The sequence below is a fragment of the Oncorhynchus gorbuscha genome, linkage group LG12 (assembly GCF_021184085.1).
Source record: "Oncorhynchus gorbuscha isolate QuinsamMale2020 ecotype Even-year linkage group LG12, OgorEven_v1.0, whole genome shotgun sequence".
In the NCBI taxonomy this organism is placed as follows: domain Eukaryota; kingdom Metazoa; phylum Chordata; class Actinopteri; order Salmoniformes; family Salmonidae; genus Oncorhynchus; species Oncorhynchus gorbuscha.
Genome location: NC_060184.1, coordinates 77,450,134 through 77,472,628, shown reverse-complemented (window position 1 = coordinate 77,472,628; position 22,495 = coordinate 77,450,134). Strand labels below are relative to the sequence as shown.

Genomic DNA, 22,495 nt, shown 5'->3' with positions numbered 1-22,495 from the left:
GAGTTGTGTGGCTTTGAAGCTCGTCTGGGGGTTAGTTAACATAGTCTCCAAAGAAGGGCCAGAAGAATACAGAATGGTGTTGTCTGCGTAGAGGTGGATCAGAGAATCACCCGCAGCAAGAGCGACATCATTGATATATACAGAGAAAAGAGTCGGCCCGAGAATTGAACCCTGTGGCACCCCAATAGAGACTGCCAGAAATCCGGACAGCAGGCCCTCCGATTTGACACACTGAACTCTGTCTGAGAAGTAGTTGGTGAACCAGGCGAGGCAGTCGTTTGAGAAACCAAGGCTGTTGAGTCTGCTGATAAGAATATGGTGATTGACAGAGTCGAAAGCCTTGGCCAGATCGATGAATACGGCCCATATTATGTGATCTAAACATAAACATTAAAAATGAAGTCCCAATGTTAACAAAAAACACTTCAATACATTAATTTTGTCCTAGAAACATTTAAATTAAATGCTGTAGAATTCCATTCATTCTTATGGAGGACTGCGTTTCTGAGGAGGGACAATATGGCCGACAAATCCACTCATTGGCCAACGCATAACAGGACAATCCAGGGTTTTTATACATTATTGATGTGGAGAGCCCTCCCCCTGCCTGTTGTGAAGAAGCACGCGCCGCCCTATTTGGTCAAATTGCTTGTCAATCAAGAGTGCTACCACGGTGACAGAGACAGAGTATCTGACTGTAAATGTGTAATATATTATTTCATCCGTTGTTCAGACAGATGAGCGAGCGAAATCAGATTAGACAGCCCGGTTACAAACAGTCAGTTTAGTTTAAAATATTGAAACATTGTTGCACGCTTCGACATCCTTTAATTACACATGAAAGTAACAGTTTTCTCCTCTGAAATATCCATGAGGGATGCGGTCTTATTTTATCACTCCTAAAGCAGTGAAGTACTGCTACTTTTGTGGTCATATTGTAGCCAACGTCGACTACTAGTCTTCCAGCCTACTAGGGAAGTTGGGGTTGCTGTCGTTGTCTGTTTTGTTTTAAAGTGACAGGAAAGACCGCACGCTGTAAAACATTCAGCCCGGACCGAATCGACGCGATGATTCCTGAATGTCCCCGGAGCCGAACGCGGTGCCACTATGGCCAGGTAGCCGAACCAAACCAGAACTGTTTTGGGCTACTTTCCGAGATCAAAACTCTTATCAAGAATGAAACATTCACTGACCACTACACCATCATTCCGGGCAAAGAACTTGGCAGGTAACTAACGTTAATAAGTTCTTAGTAAATAACGTTACTGGAGATCTGGTGCTGAGCATCTATCCAGCTTATCTCTCTGTGAATTGTCTGAAGAACTTCTGAGCTACTGTGTCTGTCTGTTTCCATACTTCTGATAATACTGAAGATGTAGTGCAAAAAAAATGTTGCCATTTCTTGAATAGTTGATATTCAAATATCCTCGTTTCTGGCTGTGGTAGTTAGATGAGGTAGTCACATCTCCTTTCCTGCTGTCATTGTGTAGGTATTTGTCTGCACCGCAAGTTATTTGACATTATTTTATTTAACATTACGCCATGATATTCTGTCCAGCAGGTAAGGGTTTTGCAACATGTATTTTTGATTGTAGACATCCGTGTAAATTGGGGAATCCGTTGACGGGACTTACGTCAATGTCTCCACGCACTTGGAGACAAGCCATTCGTGCATTTAATGTTCATCCTTGCGTATAGGGTGCCAGCTGAAAAATCACGCCTCTCTTGTTTGAGAATGCTGGAGAAGGCTATGCATGGCAGGCTATAGCGGTGGGCTTGCAGTTTCTCCACAGCAAGGTCACTCGAGTCGTCATATCTTTGCTGAGTGTTTGAACTGCAATGTGAGCTGATGTGTCTGATAAATTGTAAAAAAAAATAATAATAATTAAAAAGCATCAGTGAAGCACACTAGTTATTTTCTGTCAGGAAAAATGCAATTTCCCTCAGTTTTCAGCCAGTCTTCACTGGGCCTTGTCTTGGGACAGATTCCTTTCCTTCCTAAATGCAGTTCACAAACACTTTGGCAATGGGCTGCATGTTATAATTTGCAGCAATGGGCTGTATGTTTCAAATTGCCTTTAGTTGCACCAGCGACTTAGCCTAAATGCAGCTCCCTCCATGTTATAAAGTATGATGAAACGCCTGGTAAATACTGCATAGCTGGCTGCATTTACTCTCTCAATTCAATGATGCCAAAGGAAATACTTGAAAACTATCTTGTCATTGGCGCTTTGAAACTCCAAACTTCACCACTGAATAATGGCTTTAGTCCACTTCTTGGGAGCCAACTCTGTGGTTCTTTCTCTGCTTCACTGACAGAGAACGAAGGGGGGGATTCCAGTGTGTTTTTTTTTTTACGAGTGGAAATGTCTCAGCCTCCTCTTTCCACACAGCTCTCTTATCGTGCTAGTTAAAGTTAGGGCAGTGTGTCTGTTGCCCTGTGAGCATTATAAAGAGCGCCACTTAGACTAGGCAATGCAAACACCACACTCAACCCTGTGAATGGCACCATGTTGACCCCAAGCAAAACCTACAGCAGGGTAACATATATATATATATATGGGATTACTTTGGAACACATTTACAATATTTATATATATATTTTTTTTTATTGTTTTACATAAAATATGTAAACACTAACTAATCAGCTCCATGTGATTTACATTTTGGAAATGTGTTCCAAAGTAATCCCACGCATAATAGAGAGATATATATGTGATCTTGTAAGCAAAGTTTGAAATGATTATGTTTTAGTCATATGTTATATCTGTTTGGGTTTCCTGTGGTCAATTTGCAGTCTACAAATGATTTGTAATTATGTTCCAGCCCCCTGACCACCTACTCAATAAAATGAAGAAAAAAAATCATCCCCATCGACTAGTTGATGATTCCTAACCTACGGTATATCTCCTCTGATTGGATTAAGCCGATAAGAAATGGGGTCCTTCTGTAGCTCAGTTGGTAGAGCATGGCGCTTGTAACGCCAGGGTAGTGGGTTCGATCCCCGGGACCACCCATACGTAGAATGTATGCACACATGACTGTAAGTCGCTTTGGATAAAAGCGTCTGCTAAATGGCATATATTAAATGCGTGAGTCCTGTTGGATGTCAAAGGCATTGTCCTTTTTTCTAGAAAGCATTTGAGCTATGCATGTCTGTCTGACTGTTTTCAGCCATTTATTTCATAAGAGGGACATTCAGAATGTGACTTTGCATCACATGACCTGCCGTTGCGTCTGAGATTAGCCAAAGGCTTCAACGTGTTTGACTAAGCCACATCCGAATCAGATCATCGTTCCCTCTGTCCAGTGACCAGCTGCTAGGGAAGTACCCATCTGGTGACTGGTCACAAGCATCCTCTGGCCAAAGCCCCACAATCTCTATCTGATGTTTGTTGCTATGTACGTACTCACTGTTAATTAATTTATCATGGATCATCAAACTGTAGAAAAATAATTTAAAAAATGTGAACTCTCTGTCTGTAGGATCATTTCTTCATGGTATCTGATTGGCTGCCTCTGCTATGTGTGTGTTTGTTTGGCAGAATACCATGGAAACTGCTATCTAGCCTGAGACTGAAGCTTAGTGCCTGCCAATGGAAACAGGAGTTACGTTTTGCCATAGGAGAACTTCATGGAACATTGGCTAGAGTATTTTTAGAAAAGGCCCATAAGGAATCACTGTTCCCAGGTCTCAGATGTAGCTGGAATTCACTTTAGTCCTGAAACCACCTCTGTTACTGTGACACTCATCATTCCCCATTAAATTGAATTAGGCCGAGCCTACGCACATGTCTAACGTGTTTGTATGGTGCAATGATCAGGTTACAAATAGATTTTTCATCCATAAGGCATGGATGTCATGAAGTTAGCTGGAGATGCATGATGGCTAACAATCTACAGTGGTCATACTGTACCAACTGATATTATGACCATTAGTCCTTTACCGCCTCGATGAGAAACATTCAATTACGATGTCTGGACGCCTGAATTGAGGCAGTAGTGTTTTGTTTTGGTTGGCTTTGTATGCTTATTTCTGTAAATCATGTGATTAATGAAGTTATCTGTCTGTAAAGCTGAAGTAAGCACTTGACTAATAAATTACACTACTAAGCTGTTTCATTTGGTTGGGTTGTTTCTAAGTACTTCAGCCGCCAGGAGATTATGAACCTGGTTATTTAGCCTGGAACTCAATCTGAGTTGTGTGTTCTACTGTGCTCGTGTCCCCCCTGTGTGTTCTACTGTGCTCGTGTCCCCTGTGTGTTCTACTGTGCTCGTGTCCCCTGTGTGTTCTACTGTGCTCGTGTCCCCTGTGTGTTCTACTGTGCTCGTGTCCCCTGTGTGTTCTACTGTGCTCGTGTCCCCTGTGTGTTCTACTGTGCTCGTGTCCCCTGTGTGTTCTACTGTGCTCGTGTCCCCTGTGTGTTCTACTGTGCTCGTGTCCCCTGTGTGTTCTACTGTGCTCGTGTCCCCTGTGTGTTCTACTGTGCTCGTGTCCCCTGTGTGTTCTACTGTGCTCGTGTCCCCTGTGTGTTCTACTGTGCTCGTGTCCCCTGTGTGTTCTACTGTGCTCGTGTGTGGAGCTATATACAGGAAGTACCAGATCAATGTGGAGCTATATACAGGAAGTACCAGTACCAATGTGGAGCTCTATACAGGAAGTACCAGTACCAGATCAATGTGGAGCTCTATACAGGAAGTACCAGTACCAGATCAATGTGGAGCTCTATACAGGAAGTACCAGTACCAGATATGTAGTTATTAAGAGACTACAGTGGGGCAAAAAAAGTATTTAGTCAGCCACCAATTGTTCAAGTACTCCCACTTAAAAAGATGAGAGAGGCCTGTAATTTTCATCATAGGTACACTTCAACTATGTCAGACAAAATGAGAAAAGTAAATCCAGAAAATCACATTGTAGGATTTTTAATGAATTTATTTGCAAATTATGGTGGAAAATAAGTATTTGGTCAATAACAAAAGTTGATATCAATACTTTGTTATATACCCTTTGTTGGCAATGACAGAGGTCAAACGTTTTCTGTAAATCTTCACAAGGTTTTCACACACTGTTGCTGGTATTTTGGCCCATTCCTCCATGCAGATCTCCTCTAGAGCAGTGATGTTTTGGGGCTGTTGCTGGGCAACACGGACTTTCAACTTCCTCCAAAGATTTTCTATGGGGTTGTGATTTGGAGACTGGCTAGGCCACTCCAGGACCTTGAAATGCTTCTTACGAAGCCACTCCTTCGTTGCCCGGGCGGTGTGTTTGGAATCATTGTCATGCTTAAAGACCCAGCCAAGTTTCATCTTCAAAGCCCTTGCTGATGGAAGGAGGTTTTCACTCAAAATTTCACGATACATTCATTCTTTCCTTTACACGGAAAAACAGCCCCAAAGCATGATGTTTCCACGCCCATGCTTCACAGTAGGTATGGTGTTCTTTGGATGCAACTCAGCATTTCTTGTCCTCCAAACATGACGAGTTGAGTTTTTACCAAAAAGTTCTATTTTGGATTCATCTGACCATTTGACATTCTCCCAATCTTCTTCTGGATCATCCAAATGCTCTCTAGCAAACTTCAGACGGGCCTGGACATGTACTGGCTTAAGCAGGGGGACACGTCTGGCACTGCAGGATTCGAGTCCCTGGCGGCGTAGTGTGTTACTGATGGTAGGCTTTATTACTTTGGTCCCAGCTCTCTGCAGGTCATTCACTAGGTCCCCCCGTGTGGTTCTGGGATTTTTGCTCACCGTTCTTGTGATAATTTTGACCCCATGGGGTGAGATCTTGCGTGGAGCCCCAGATCGAGGGAGATTATCAGTGGTCTTGTATGTCTTCCATTTCCTAATAATTGATCCCACAGTTGATTTCTTCAAACCAAGCTGCTTACCTATTGCAGATTCAGTCTTCCCAGCCTGGTGCAGGTCTACAATTTTGTTTCTGGTGTCCTTTGACAGCTCTTCGGTCTTCGCCATAGTGGAGTTTGAAGTGTGACTGTTTGAGGTTGTGGACAGGTGTCTTTTATACTGATAACAAGTTCAAACAGGTGCCATTAATACAGGTAACGAGTGGAGGACAGAGGACCCTCTTAAAGAAGAGGTTACAGGTCTGTGAGAGCCAGAAATCTTGCCTTGTTTGTAGGTGACCAAATACTTATTTTCTACCATAATTTGCAAATAAATTCATTAAATTTTTTTATATTTTTTTCTCATTTTGTCTGTCATAGTTGAAGAGTACCTATGATGAAAATTACAGGCCTCTCTCATCTTTTGAAGTTGGAGAACTTGCACAATTTAGTCAGCCACCAATACTTTTTTTGCCCCACTATATATACAGGGAGTACCAGTCCAAGAACAATGTGGAGCTGTATACAGGGTGTACCAGTACCAGAACAATGTGGATCTACAGTGCATTCCGAAAGTATTCAGACCACTTGAAGTCGAAGGAATTGTCTGTAGGGCTCAGAGACAAGATTGTGTCGAGGCACAGATCTGGGAAAGGGTACAAAAAGATTCTGCAGCGTTGAAGGTCCCCAAGAACACAGTGGCCTCCATCATTCTGCAGCGTTGAAGGTCCCCAAGAACACAGTGGCCTCCATCATTCTTAAATGAAAGAAGTTTGGAACCACCAAGACTCTTCCTAACTGAGTGATCGGGGGAGAAGGGCCTTAGTTAGGGAGGTGACCAAGAACCTGATGGTCACTCTGACAGAGCTCCAGAGTTCCTCTGTGGAGATGGTTGTCCTTCAAGAAGGTTCTCCCATCTCTGCAACACTCCACCAATCAGGCAAAAGGCATTTTCTCAAGCAATAATTTTGCTACGACTGTCTGTAAGTGATTTGAACGAGGAGCCTGATGGAAAGGATATGGAACCTGCAAACTGTCTGTTATTGGCAGAGAGAATTGTTTGTTTGTTATGTGTCTTTTAACCTATTACCCCCAGGTGACGTTGTCAGGCAGGCCAATACTCCACAGTGCAAAACGAGCTGAAATCTTAGGCCGTCTTTTCAAACAGCTCTTACACTAAAATGGTATTGTCATTTTCACAATTTCACACAGTATTATTTAAACCTCATGGTGTGGAAATATCCATAAAACACAGGAAAACCCATTTTTGACTGCACTGCCTCTTTAAGACTGTGTCTTCAGGCCTTGGTTCCAAGGAATTCACTGGATAAATGAGTAGTTTAAAGGCTATACTCGTTGTATAGGTGTGCAACCACTCGTAGTTTAGTTCGTCAAGGAAATAGGTTGGTAACAGGGCTAAAAGCATCAGTCTTGCTGTCGTCTAAATATTTGGAGTTTATTAAGTATTTTTATTATGGTTTCAGTTAAAAACAACTATATCACATGCCTCAGGCAGCATACAGATGACACCAAGATATCCCAGGATTACATAGAGAGAAATTAGAGCACGTTAACCCAGGATTAAGTAGAGAGAGGCTAGAGCACGTTAACCCAGGATTACATAGAGAGAAATTAGAGCACGTTAACCCAGGATTAAGTAGAGAGGCTAGAGCACGTTAACCCAGGATTAAGTAGAGAGAGGCTAGAGCACGTTAACCCAGGATTAAGTAGAGAGAGGCAAGAGCACGTTAACCCAGGATTAAATAGAGCGACGCTAGAGCACATTAACCCAGGATTAAATAGAGCGAGATTAGAGCACATTAACCCAGGATTAAATAGAGCGAGATTAGAGCACATTAACCCAGGATTAAATAGAGCGAGATTAGAGCACATTAACCCAGGATTAAATAGAGCGAGATTAGAGCACATTAACCCAGGATTAAATAGAGCGAGATTAGAGCATGTTAACCCAGGATTAAATAGAGAGAGATTAGAGCACATTAACCCAGGATTAAATAGAGCGAGGCTAGAGCACGTTCTACTGCGCTCTGGTGAAATCCATCACAATTATTTCCACTTTGCTTCATCTCTTTTGGATCTTGCCAGTCCTGCTCTAATAAATTAAACTAGGTTTACATCTTAAAACAATAGCCATATGGGATATTCAGTTCTTCAAGTAGTTTTGTCTCTATGCCAAAATTAAAGCCTGTTCATATTACTAAGGGCTGTATGACTGAAAGTAGTGCTAAAACTCTTCAAATAATCCTGTCATATCACCATTGAATGTTTTGAAGAAAAGTTCTGATGTTTTCCCCATAACATTCCAGTGGTCTTTCAGTGTCTCATCAGGGGAGAAAAAAATGCTCTGTCATGATGGATTAATAAGGGAGTGTGTCGTTTTAGAATTTCTCTAGACTGCAGTTACAGCAGGCTGTGGGCGGGTGGTACGCCCTCCCATACTCCCCCAGCATCTAAAACATCACGTCATCTGCACACACACACACACTCCATCTGCACACACACACACACATGATAGGGGTAGCTCACATCGTTGTGTGTGTGTGTGTGTGTGTGTGGTGTGTGTGTGTGTGTGCCTGCCTGTCAGTGTGGTCCCGGTCCCAAACCCCTTTTACTAACCCCTATCATGTTTTGAACAAAACCTCCCCCTCTGTTTCTCACAGAAGGAATCTATGTGTCTTGACAGTCAGGCAGGATACCATGACATCATCGCCCAAGCTTTTCATGTTGTTTGAGTCTCGCGGCAGGGCCGGAGGCAACATTTGCTGAGCGCCGTGGAAACAGCCAACCGCTGAGAAATGAGGGGGGAGGACATGTGAAAGCCAAGCTTGTCATTGAACCCCATCCACGAGATCCCTCTGTACTCTCTTGTGTCAAGAGATGATGGGCAGGGAGGGGTATATGTCACTCTATTCATCCTCCCTTCAAAGCAATTTAATGACGTTGATTTCACTTTCTGTCCTCCTACAGCTGTTGCACGCCTCAGCAAGAAATCTCTCATTTCTGTCATCAACTGGGCCTAATCCGTTTTCTGTTGATTATTAACGCATGCTGTTGAGACCCTGTAGGATTAAAATGGTGCTACATGCTGTGGTGTTACCTTTCTCCCTCAGCAAATTCAATCTGTCATGCCCTTTCACATGTACTGAGCCTGTGCCGAGAGAGAGAAATCCAGGCGAGGAAGTCTAACACGAGTATGGAAATTGTTAATCTCCACATAGGCGTGGCGAGTGAACCGCGTCTTTTATTGTGGCCGATTAACCATAATGTAACGGATCCTGAGCCTCACTGAAAGAAGAGGCAGCCCAGGGGAGGGCGACGAGGCAGCCCAGGGGAGGGCGACGAGGCAGCCCAGGGGAGGGCAACGAGGCAGCCCAGGGGAGGGCGACGAGGCAGCCCAGGGGAGGGCGACGAGGCAGCCCAGGGGAGGGCGACGAGGCAGCCCAGGGGAGGGCGATGAGGTAATGCCCTTTCCCAAGGTATTCAGAAAATGTCCCTCTCTGTGCCCAAAGAACAAATGAATAGGCAACCCATCTTCCTCTCTCTCTGTCCCACTCCTCTACACACAGGGGGTCACATAATGTCAGAGTTCATTAGGCACGGAGTAAACAGGCCTTTGGTTTCAGTCCTGGCGTTGGTAAAGAGCTCAAAGGGCCTTTTCTTATTGAGGAAAATGAGCAGCCAGTAGGAGCTCTTTGCCCTGCCTTGCTGTTTGTTCTAAAGGTGATGAGGCCATTGCAGCCATTGCCTCATTTACTCCCAGGTTCACTCTCCGTGTGCACGTTGACCATTAATGGAGCTCTTTGAGAAGATGGCCGCACCTACTCAGGACACTCGGGTGACACTAGAAGAAAAGTAGTTTATTCCCAGGCTGCCAAAACAGTGACAGACGCAGGGAGCAGGCCGACACACACGGTAACCTCCCTTCTATGCGACTCTCCCCTCATACTGGCAGTGTGAAAGATTAGGATTGCAGCAACAGCCCCCCCCCCCCATGTAAAGTGGTTGTGTTTTGTAGTGAGTCTAGTGACCTATTGCCAAAACATACTTACAACGCATTAAAAACATGGGCCTTTGCTCCTATGGGCAACTGCTGGGGAAAGCAATTCTGATCAATTCTGATCAATTCAGATCCCCAGGCTGAAAGTCCCCTCTCTCTCTCTCTCTGACATCTGAGGACACTGCTACAAGTGGCAGGTAGCCTAGCGGTTAAGAACGTTGGCCTGTTAACCCGAAAGGTAGCGAATACCCAAACTGACTTGGTAGAAAAATCCCAGTTGTAAATGAGAACTCGTTCTCAGCTAGCCTACCTGGTTAAATAAAGTTGTTCTCAGCTAGCCTACCTGGTTAAATAAAGGTGTTCTCAACTAGCCTACCTGGTTAAATAAAGGTGTTCTCAACTAGCCTACCTGGTTAAATAAAGGTGTTCTCAACTAGCCTACCTGGTTAAATAAAGGTGTTCTCAACTAGCCTACCTGGTTAAATAAAGGTGTTCTCAACTAGCCTACCTGGTTAAATAAAGGTGTTCTCAACTAGCCTACCCAGTTAAATAAAGGTGTTCTCAACTAGCCTACCTGGTTAAATTAAATAAAGGTGTTCTCAACTAGCCTACCTGGTTAAATAAAGGTGTTCTCAACTTCCTGGTTAAATAAAGGTGTTCTCAACTAGCCTACCTGGTTAAATAAAGGTGTTCTCAACTAGCCTACCTGGTTAAATAAAGGTGTTCTCAACTAGCCTACCTGGTTAAATAAAGGTGTTCTCAACTAGCCTACCCAGTTAAATAAAGGTGTTCTCAACTAGCCTACCTGGTTAAATAAAGGTGAAATAAAAATAGACAAATAAAAAAACTCTGGATAAAAGCATCTGCTGAATGACTATAATGTAGTCTGGCTTTTGGTATCCTGTCAACCTTTCTGTCAGCTGGAGACCTTGTCTGCATTCTATAGAACCTGCACTGTGATGCCAGCGTTTTTGACCCTATTGACTGGCCACGAGATAGCCGAACAGAAGGTTTTTGACCCTATTGACTGGCCACGAGATACCCGAACAGAATGTTTTTGACCCTATTGACTGGCCACGAGATAGCCGAACAGAAGGTTTTTGACCCTATTGACTGGCCACGAGATAGCCGAACAGAAGGTTTTTGACCCTATTGACTGGCCACGAGATAGCCGAACAGAAGGTTTTTGACCCTTTTTGACCCGAGATTGAACAGAAGGTTTTTGACCCTATTGACTGGCACGAGATAGCCGAACAGAAGGTTTTTGACCCTATTGACTGGTTTTTTTGACCCTATTGACTGGCCACGAGATAGCCGAACAGAAGGTTTTTGACCCTATTGACTGGCCCTATTTTTGACCCTGACTGGCCACGAGATAGCGGAACAGAAGGTTTTGACCCTATTGACTGGCCACGAGATAGCAGAAGAAGTTTTTGACCCTATTGACTGGCCACGCCAACAGAAGGTTTTTGACCCTAGCCCGAACAGAAGGTTTTTGACCCTATTGACTGGCCACGAGATAGCCGAACAGAAGGTTTTTGACCCTATTGACTGGCCACGAGATAGCCAACAGAAGGTTTTGACCCTATTGACTGGCCACGAACAACAGAAGGTTTTGACCCTATTGACTGGCCACAGATAGCGAACAGAAGGTTTTTGACCCTATTGACTGGCCAACAGAAGATAGCCGAGAAGGTTTTTGACCCTATTGACTGGCCACGAGATAGCCGAACAGAAGGTTTTTGACCCTATTGACTGGCCACGAGATAGCCGAACAACAGAAGGTTTTTGACCCTATTGACTGGCCACGAGATAGCCGAACAGAAGGTTTTTACCGAATGCTCAGTAACATGAGAGTTTGACACCTACCAGTTAGATGATCGGGCCACTCCATCAGTCTAACATAGCAACAACTTTAATGCCATGATTATACAGGTGGTAAGAGTCCTAAGAGTACTGGCCTCACTTTTCTTAAGCATCGGTCAGTCAGAGCCATATTTACAGACACCTGATGACCTCTTATCACTCTACCCATACCCACTGTGTGTAACTCTTAAATATGGGACCAATCATCGATGTAGAGGACATTTCTAAGGGGACGATCCTGCCGAGTCTAATTCAATAAAGCTCTGTCAACGACTTTGTCTCTGGCTGCAGAAAAGGCTGTGGTCTTGTTTTAAAAAGTTTCTCCATGTACACAAGCCTTAAATCGAAGGCTGATGTGTGCCTGCTGAACTTGGAACATTTTGGTATAGTGTGCACTACTTGCATTGAGGGTACAGTCTTGAGTTTTCTCCTCAGTAGCATGCAGATAGTGGCCCAGCTATACGCAATATAAATAGGCTAGTTGTCTCTCCCCTGGAGTGAGCCTTAGAGCATTCCAGGTCTAGACCCCGTGTCCAGCACCCCGTGTCCAGCACCCCGTGTCCAGTACTGTAAACATAGCACAGATTAACACCAAACAGCATTGGATCGGAATCATCTGAAACGTTTTGGTATCAATGCCTCATAACCACCCAGTGGGTGAGAGTCCGGACGGGACGAGGATACAGTGGTGGGCTGGCCGTTGGATAGGCTAGGGCCACTGCCACCACGCAAACCTCATCTAGGGCAGGGTTTATTTCTTTACATAAGACAATTGTAAAGGTGATACCTGCCTCTATACTAGGACCCTGCCTCTATAATAGGACTGGGAATTACCAGGGACCTCACCATATCATATCATCACCATACCATATTATCACCATACTGAGAGACCTCAACATACCATATTATCACCATACCATATCATCACCATACTGAGAGACCTCACCATACCATATCATCACCATACCATATTATCACCATACTGAGAGACCTCAACATACCATATTATCACCATACTGAGGGACCTCACCATACCATATCATCCCCATACTGAGAGACCATACCATATTATCACCATACCATATTATCACCATACTGAGAGACCTCAACATACCATATTATCACCATACCATATTATCACCATACTGAGGGACCTCACCATACCATATTATCACCATACCATATTATCACAATACTGAGGGACCTCACCATACCATGTTATCCCCATACTGAGAGACCTCACCATACCATATTATCCCCATACTGAGACACCTCACCATATTATCACCATACCATATTATCACCATACAATATTAACACCATACCATATTATCCCCATACTGAGAGACCTCAACATACCATATTAACACCATACCATATTAGCACCATACTAAGAGACCTCACCATACCATAACTTCACAATACTGAGAGACCTCACCATACCATATTACCACCATACCATATTATCACCATACCATATCATCACCATACCATATTATCACCATACTAAGAGACCTCACCATACCATAACTTCACAATACTGAGAGACCTCACCATACCATATTACCACCATACCATATTATCACCATACTGAGAGACCTCACCATACCATATTATCACCATACCATATTATCACCATACTGAGAGACCTCACCATACCATATTATCACCATACTGAGGGACCTCATCATATTACCACCAAACCATATTACCACCATACTGAGGAGCCTCACCATACCATATTATCACCATACTGAGGGACCTCATCATATTACCACCAAACCATATTATCACCATACTGAGGAGCCTCACCATACCATATAATCACCATACTGAGAGACCTCACCATACCATATTATAACCATACTGAGAGACCTCACCATACCATATTATAACCATACTGAGAGACCTCACCATACCATATTATAACCATACCATATTACCACCAAACCATATTATCACCACACTGAGGAGCCTCACCATACCATATTATCACCACACTGAGAAGCCTCACCATACCATATTATCATTATACTGAGAGACCTCACCATAGGATAAGTAATCCTTCTCACCCCCCCCCCCCTTTAATATTTAGATGCACTATTGTAAAGTGACTGTTCCACTGGATGTCATAAGGTGAATGCAACAATTTGTAAGTCGCTCTGGATAAGAGCGTCTGCTAAATGACTTAAATGTAAATGTAAATGTAAACCATATTATCACTATACTGAGAAGCCTCACCATACCATATTATCACCACACTGAGAAGCCTCACCATACCATATTATCACTATACTGAGAGACCTCACCATACCATATTATCACCATACCATATTACCACCAAACCATATTAGCACCACACTGAGGAGCCTCACCATACCATATTATCACTATACTGAGAGACCTCACCATACCATATTATCACCATACCATATTGAGGGATCTCACCATACCATATTATTACCATCCTGAGGGACTATATTTAGGTGCGGATAAGTATTGCGATTCGATGCTGAGGTTTTATTGTGATTTGCTGTTCCAAGCATAATGCTCACAATATGTCTGCTACAGAGAGACAAGAGAGAGAGCCATGATAACTCGTTTTGATCATTCATAGACAAGTGCTGAAAACCAATTGCAATATTGTCAAAACGATGCGATACAATATGTCACTGTATTATTCAGGTTTTAAGAAGCCTTGCGGCAGCAGGGACTTGGTTAGTGTATCAGTCGTGGAGGTACGAAGGATTGGCTCATCAGAAAGCCTGTAAGACTCAGCCATGCCTTCAGGTGAAAGCCTGTAAGACTCAGCCATGCCATCAGGTGAAAGCCTGTAAGACTCAGCCATGCTATCAGGTGAAAGCCTGTAATACTCAGCCATGCCATCAGGTGAAAGCCTGTTAGACTCAGCCATGCCATCAGGTGAAAGCCTGTAAGACTCAGCCATGCCTTCAGGTGAAAGCCTGTAAGACTCAGCCATGCCTTCAGGTGAAAGCCTGTAAGACTCAGCCATGCCATCAGGTGAAAGCCTGTAAGACTCAGCCATGCAGCCATCAGGTGAAAGCCTGTTAGACTCAGCCATGCAGTCGTCAGGTGAAACTCTCTTCAGCTAGGTTCTCTATAGCACCAAAACTATTTATTCTGAACTTGAATGATTAGATGCTGCCCGCCAAGATGTTGTAAATGCAAAAGATTACATCTGCTCTCCACATTCCTTTTTGGCTTTCATTGGATGCTGTGACTGAGGAGGAGTGTTTAGTGTCCAAGTCACTGACCTTGTCACCTTGCTCACTGACCTTGTCACTGAGTCACAGCTGTCAGACTGACTTCAGACAATAACAAACGCCTTTTGTTAGCCACATCCTCAAGAGTATGATTTACGCAACCATCTGAAAACCAGCCTTTTACTGGCTTCTTTCCATAGAAACCCAACCTAGAGAATTCCACCCTCAAATATTTCGCCTAACTAAAGGCATTTAGTCCTCTGTGGACAAGCCGAAGAGGTTAGTTTTTTAAAAATCCTCCAGTCTTTATATTTTTCAAAGGGAAGTGTTTTCAAAAGTAAAGGTGGACCCAGCTGTATGTAGTACATCTGAGCTGGACAGAGCCTCAGCCCAGTCCTGGCTAAATTCCCAATCTGGCCTTCATACCATCATGGCCACTTAATCATCCCTAGTTTACAATTGGCTCATTCACCCCCCCACCCTCCTCTCCCCTGTAACTATTCCCCAGGTCATTGCTGTAAATGAGAACGTGTTCTCAGTCAACTTACCTGGTAAAATAAATACAAAATAAAGTCTAGGGCTGTGACGGTAATGAATCTAGGGCCGTGACTGTAATGAATCTAGGGCTGTGACGGTAATGAATCTAGGGCCGTGACTGTAATAATGAATCTAGGGCCGTGACTGTAATGAATCTAGGGCTGTGACGGTAATGAATCTAGGGCCGTGACTGTAATAATGAATCTAGGGCCGTGACTGTAATGAATCTAGGGCCGTGACTGTAATAATGAATCTAGGGCCGTGACTGTAATGAATCTAGGGCTGTGACGGTAATGAATCTAGGGCCGTGACTGTAATAATGAATCTAGGGCCGTGACTGTAATGAATCTAGGGCCGTGACTGTAATGAATCTAGGGCCGTGACGGTAATGAATCTAGGGCCGTGACGGTAATGAATCTAGGGCCGTGACGGTAATGAATCTAGGGCCGTGACTGTAATGAATCTAGGGCCGTGACGGTAATAATGAATCTAGGGCCGTGACGGTAATAATTTAATCTAGGGCCGTGACGGTAATGAATCTAGGGCTGTGACTGTAATAATGAGTCTAGGGCCGTGACTGTAATAATGAGTCTAGGGCCGTGACGGTAATGAATCTAGGGCTGTGACGGTAATGAATCTAGGGCCGTGACGGTAATGAATCTAGGGCTGTGACGGTAATAATGAATCTAGGGCCGTGACGGTAATGAATCTAGGGCTGTGACGGTAATAATGAATCTAGGGCCGTGACGGTAATAATTTAATCTAGGGCCGTGACTGTACTAATGAATCTAGGGCCGTGATGGTAATGAATCTAGGGCTGTGACTGTAATAATGAATCTAGGGCCGTGACGGTAATAATTAATCTAGGGCCGTGACTGTAATGATGAATCTAGGGCCGTGACTGCAATTAATCTAGGGCCGTGACTGTAATAATGAATCTAGGGCCGTGACTGTAATGATGAATCTAGGGCCGTGACTGCAATTAATCTAGGGCCGTGACTGTAATAATGAATCTAGGGCTGTGACGGTAATAATGAATCTAGGGCCGTGACTGTAATAATGAATCTAGGGCCGTGACGGTAATGAATCTAGGGCCGGGACGGTATTGTACATGTATTGTACACAGTATTGTACATGATGCAGGCTGGTGACACTGCTCTCAGGAGAGGAAAGGGAGGATGCCCCTATCCATCCATCCATCCATATCAACATACAGTAAAGACAGCCTGAGACATAAGACTGCTGTTCAATGAGAGCAGTAAACTCAACCTTCAAGACCATTGTGTTTCACTGTGTTTGTGGTTGAATCCCATTTAAATTCCAGTCAATTCTGGAAGTGGAGTGAAATTCCAATTTCTCTTCAATGCTTTTCAATGAGGAAAATTAGAAATTGGAATTGGACTTTGGTTTACTTTCTAAATTGACCCCAATCCTGCTGTTTTCTTTCCTTGACAGACTCAGGTGTTGACTGAGGACAGTCTTATACCATTTAACTTCATCTGCGTGTGCAATGAGGATACAAAAGGGAGCATGTGATATGTGGTTGAGGTTCCCGAGTTTCAAGCTCTAAGGCTTGTATGAGGGGAGCGAAGGTCAGGGAAGGATTTTTAGGTGGGTGTTTACTCAAAGTCCGCCCGTGGCAACTTGGCCCACTTCCAGAGGTCAGCCACGCTCCGACTTTTCTCGACGGCCACTCTGTTTTGACGTGATCTGTAAAAATCCTTGTGTGTGTTTGTGGGCACTCATGGCTATCGCTCACAAAACACTGTGTTAATCAGCCTCCTGAAGTCACCCCAGCCTCGCAAAGTCACCCCAGCCTCGCAAAGTCACCCCAGCCTCGCAAAGTCACCCCAGCCTCCCAAAGTCGCCTCCCAAAGTCACCCCAGCCTCCCAAAGTCACCCCCTCCCAGCCTCCCAAAAGTCACCCCAGTCAAAGTCACCCCAGCCTCGCAAAGTCACCCCAGTCACCCCAGCCTCGCAAAGTCACCCCAGCCTCGCAACCCCAGTCACCCCCAGCCTCGCAAAGTCACCCCAGCCTCGCAAAGTCACCCCAGCCTCGCAAAGTCACCCCAGCCTCCCAAAGTCACCCCAGCCTCGCACCCCAGCCTCGCAAGTCACCCCAGCCTCCCAAAGTCACGCAAAGTCACCCCAGCCTCGCAAAGTCACCCCAGCCTCCCAAAGTCACCCCAGCCTCCCAAAGTCACCCCAGCCTCCCAAAGTCACCCCAGCCTCCCAAAGTCACCCCAGCCTCCCAAAGTCACCCCAGCCTCCCAAAGTCACCCCAGCCTCCCAAAGTCACCCCAGCCTCCCAAAGTCACCCCCTCCCAGCCTCGCAAAGTCACCCCAGCCTCGCAACCCCAGCCTCGCAGTCACCCCAGCCTCGCAGTCACCCCAGCCTCGCAAAGTCTCACCCCAGCCTCCCAAAGTCACCCCAGCCTCGCAAAGTCACCCCAGCCTCGCAAAGTCACCCCAGCCTCACACCCAGCCTCGCAAAGTCACCCCAGCCTCGCAAAGTCACCCCAGCCTCGCAAAGTCACCCCAGCCTCGCAAAGTCACCCCAGCCTCCCAAAGTCACCCCAGCCTCGCAAAGTCACCCCAGCCTCGCAAAGTCACCCCAGCCTCGCAAAGTCACCCCAGCCTCGCAAAGTCACCCCAGCCTCGCAAAGTCACCCCAGCCTCCCAAAGTCCTCATTCGTTAGACCTGTTTACCAGAGATCTGGCTCTGGACTTTTCCATTGCAAACCTCTGTTCCAATAACCTTTCCTGGTCCTGGTTATTCCCCTTAGTTAAGTCAATACCATTGTACTTCAATTGTATATAAATGTGAGGTTTGTTGCGTTGCCCTGGAAACAATACAACACAACATTTGTATCACTGTCTACAGTCTACACTGTTTCTACCTAGCAGCAATGCTTCATTTAAGTGTCTCTGCTACACATTTAGAATCTAAAGTTGTATTGTCATATCCTCTTACAGAACGTAACGAAGCCATTGCTCCAGTGTTTTAGTGCGTTGACTGTAAACAAATCAAATCCATTTTAGGTGTAGACCTTACAGTGAAATGCTTACAAGCCCTTAACCATTAATGCTGGAGAAAAAAGTGTTAAGTAAAACACATACAGTGCCTTGCGAAAGTATTCGGCCCCCTTGAACTTTGCGACCTTTTGCCACATTTCAGGCTTCAAACATAAAGATATAAAACTGTATTTTTTTGTGAAGAATCAACAACAAGTGGGACACAATCATGAAGTGGAACGACATTTATTGGATATTTCAAACTTTTTTAACAAATCAAAAACTGAAAAATTGGGCGTGTATAATAAAATAAAATAAATAAAAGTAACAAATAATTCAACAGTAGCAGTAAAATAACAAGGGAGGCTTTATACAGGGTCAAGAGTCCAATGTGGAGGGGCACCGGTAAGTCCAGGTAATTGAGGTAAGATGTACACATAGTTAAGAGTTAGACTGACTATGCATCAATCGTAAACAGAGAGTAGCAGCAGTGTAGAAGGGGGGGTCTGGGTAGCCCTTTGATTAGCTGTTCAGGAGTCTTATGGCTTGGGGTTAGAAGCTGTTAAGAAGCTTCTTGGACCTTGACTGGCCACTGGTACCACTTGCCGTGTGGTAGCAGAGAGAACAGTCTATGACTGGGGTGGCTGGAGTCTGACAGTTGACAGCAGCCAAGAGGGGGGGCTGATGCGGGCGTGTCATCTTGATGCGGGCGTGTCATCTTGATGTGGGCATGTCATCTTGATGTGGGTGTGTCATCTTGATGCGGGCGTGTCATCTTGATGCGGGCGTGTCATCTTGATGTGGGCATGTCATCTTGATGTGGGCGTGTCATCTTCATGCATTCCTTTCTCTCAGAGAGGACCCTCTATTCCCTATGGGTCCTGGTCAAAAGTAGTGCACTACATAGGGAATGGGGCACCATTTGGGACACACCACACTCGCTGTGTGTTCTTCACACCAGACCAGGCCCCTGCACCTGCATCATCCCAGTCCACATTCAAAGTGGGTCAGAGCCACAAAGCAGACGGTTGTAACGGTGAGAAAGGGGCCAGCTCGGGTTCTGGGGACGGGGGATGACTTCATCCTGTAGAAATGCCAAGGAGACAAAGGGATGTTCAGCTCCCAACGATAACAAGTGTGCCGGTTTCAGAATCACTGGAACACCCCTCTCTCTCATCCACGCCATCAGACACACACACACACACACACACACAGCTCAAGTCTCTTCTCTCACTGAGATGAAAGGGTTTCACGGGGGGAGAAAAAAAGGTTTGTGTAAATACGCTGTTTGTACGTTGGTTCCTTTGATTTGTAACGACATTCATCTCTAATGAGATGCACTGGGATTACTTCATTTAGTTTCACAAGACTTGAAATTCAAACATTCATTGCGGCTTTGTGTCGTTCTTGTGAGTTGGTAGAAAGACTGTATCGGCCTACTGGGTCAGCGAAACTAGGTCGTATAGTCAACTTGGCATTCACAAATGAAAGACTGCCTTCTGTTACCATAGTCACAGTTACCATGGTTACAGTTATCACAGTTAAAAAGGCTTTATAATAACTTTGATTATGAATAAATAAACCTACTCTACTGTAAATAGCATGAGGCTTTTCCAGTCTACCTTATTCTCTGAAACCAGAATTACAATCTCTCAGTGAAGCATTACTGTTAACGCAACATCCTCTTCTCCTCAGGGGGAAGTTTGCCGTGGTGAGGAAGTGTGTGGAGAAGTGCACTGGGCAGGAGTACGCCGCCAAGTTCATGAGGAAGAGGAGGAAGGGCCAGGACTGCAGGCTGGAGATCATCCACGAGGTGGGCGTTCTAGAGCTCGCCACGGCCAGCCAACGGGTGGTCAACCTGCACCAGGTCTACGAGATGGCCTCCGAGATGGTGCTCGTCCTCCAGTTGTGAGTATAGCACTATGCCAATATGTCGTGGAAACAATGCCACGTCCTCAGCGTTACGGTGCAGAGATGATGCAGACACGTAAAGAGGTCTGCCCCTCTTTCAGTTGTTTTAATCCTCTTCAGACATGGACAGCATCTGGTTATGTACGTACGGTACATTCACACAGCCTTGAGTATCTCAGTAGTCTCAATATGACTCCATCTCCTTCATCTACACTGATCTGAAGAAGCTGGATAGGTGATGGGATCTCATACCCAGTGTAATTCAGGTCATGGAAAAGGAAGCTCAACTCCTACGTATCACTTTTGACCCACAGGCTCGCGGGCACAGCAGACTGATCTCCTAGCACAGCAGACTGATCTCCTAGCACAGCAGACTGATCTCCTAGCACAGCAGACTGATCTCCTAGCACAGCAGACTGATCTCCTAGCACAGCAGACTGATCTCCTAGCACAGCAGACTGATCTCCTAGCACAGCAGACTGATCTCCTAGCACAGCAGACTGATCTCCTAGCACAGCAGACTGATCTCCTAGCACAGCAGACTGATCTCCCAGCACAGCAGACTGATCTCCTAGCACAGCAGACTGATCTCCTAGCACAGCAGACTGATCTCCCAGCACAGCAGACTGATCTCCCAGCACAGCAGACTGATCTCCTAGCACAGCAGACAGATCTCCCAGCACAGCAGACTGATCTCCTAGCTTCCTGCCTCCTCACCGGGCTGGTGAATAATAAAAAGCTCATGACCCAGATGGTTCATTGAAAGGCAGCAGGTCCACGGCAAGTCATTAAATATTGAGACTGCAGTGAAACCCTGTCCTCCATGACTATCCCTCTGTCCTGTACACAGAGACACAGAGAGAGAGAGGACTGAGAGAAGGAGAATGACAGTATAGGAGAGGGGGGTTACTGTACATAGTCAAATAAAAAATTAACGATTGTGTCAGTGACTTTTGTGAGGTAGAGACATAGAGCTAGAATGAAACCAGGGAGGGAGGGAGGGAGGGAGGGAGGGAGAGGCCTCCCTGGATAGAGGGAGGGAGGGAGGGAGGGACAGAGAGGCCTCCCTGGATAGAGGGAGGGAGGGAGGGACAAAGCCTCCCTGGATAGAGAGGGAGGGACAGAGAGGCCTCCCTAGATAGAGGGAGGGACAGAGAGGCCTCCCTAGATAGAGGGAGGGAGGGACAGAGAGGCCTCCCTGGATAGAGGGAGGGACGGAGGCATCCCTGGATAGAGGGAGGGAGGGAGAGAGAGTGAGACCTCCCTGGATAGAGAGAGGGAGGGAGAGGGAGACCTCCCTGGATAGAGAGAGGGAGGGACAGAGAGACCTCCCTGGATAGAGCGAGTGAGGGATGGAGAGCGGGAGAGACAGAGCGAGTAAAAATCGTTGGCCATAGAGAGCAGTAATCCAGTCCCAAAGACCAGGGCAATACTCCCCATGCCTCAGTGAGCACTGGCTATTTCAACAACGTGCCATCCCCCCTCCTCTCTTCCTCTCTGCTCATCTCTGCTCCACTGGATGGGGCACACAGACACAGACACACAGACACGGACACACACAGGCATTGTGTTGGGGACTGGGTTTCTCCTGTGTCACATGCTGACATTGAACTTTGGGTTTGTTAGGGTGAGAGATTTGTCAGGGATCCATCACACTGATTGGCTGATTGGTTTCCCAGACAGGATCCATACTGGTCACCAGGCTCTTTGGGTTCAAACTCACTGCAGAATAAAAACTCTTAGCCTGCTGTACCGAACCAATAATAACATCTGAGTCATCAAGTCAAACTACTTGGCTTTTTTCTATTACGATATTGGAATATATGAACACACTTTAATTAAGAGCATATCATTCTAAACAGTCCTTTCAATGTATCAAAAAGATACCAGTGTTGTTGACCAATGAGACCGGACCTGGTTCTCATGTGACCCCTGTGTGTGTGTGAAAGACTTCCCTGTGGTGTGGAGAGATAGAGGGAGAGGTCACAGCATCTAGCCCGACAGAACTTCCCTCTCTTCTCCCTGCCTGCCTGCCCGTGGAAACTACCCCTCCACTGCTGTTTCTCAGGACGCGT

The 22,495-nt window shown here is 45.4% G+C and overlaps 1 protein-coding gene across 1 annotated transcript in view; it reads left to right on the top strand.

The window, feature by feature from the left end:
* Positions 1 to 658: 658 nt before the first annotated feature.
* Positions 659 to 22,495, top strand: part of LOC123990298 (serine/threonine-protein kinase 17A-like) — a 50,955-nt gene continuing 29,118 nt past the window's right edge. The window contains exons 1-2 of the mRNA XM_046290891.1: positions 659 to 1,228; positions 20,205 to 20,417. Of these exons, the coding sequence (XP_046146847.1) occupies positions 1,068 to 1,228; positions 20,205 to 20,417 (374 nt within the window). The 5' untranslated portion in view covers positions 659 to 1,067. The remainder of the gene's footprint in view (positions 1,229 to 20,204; positions 20,418 to 22,495) is intronic.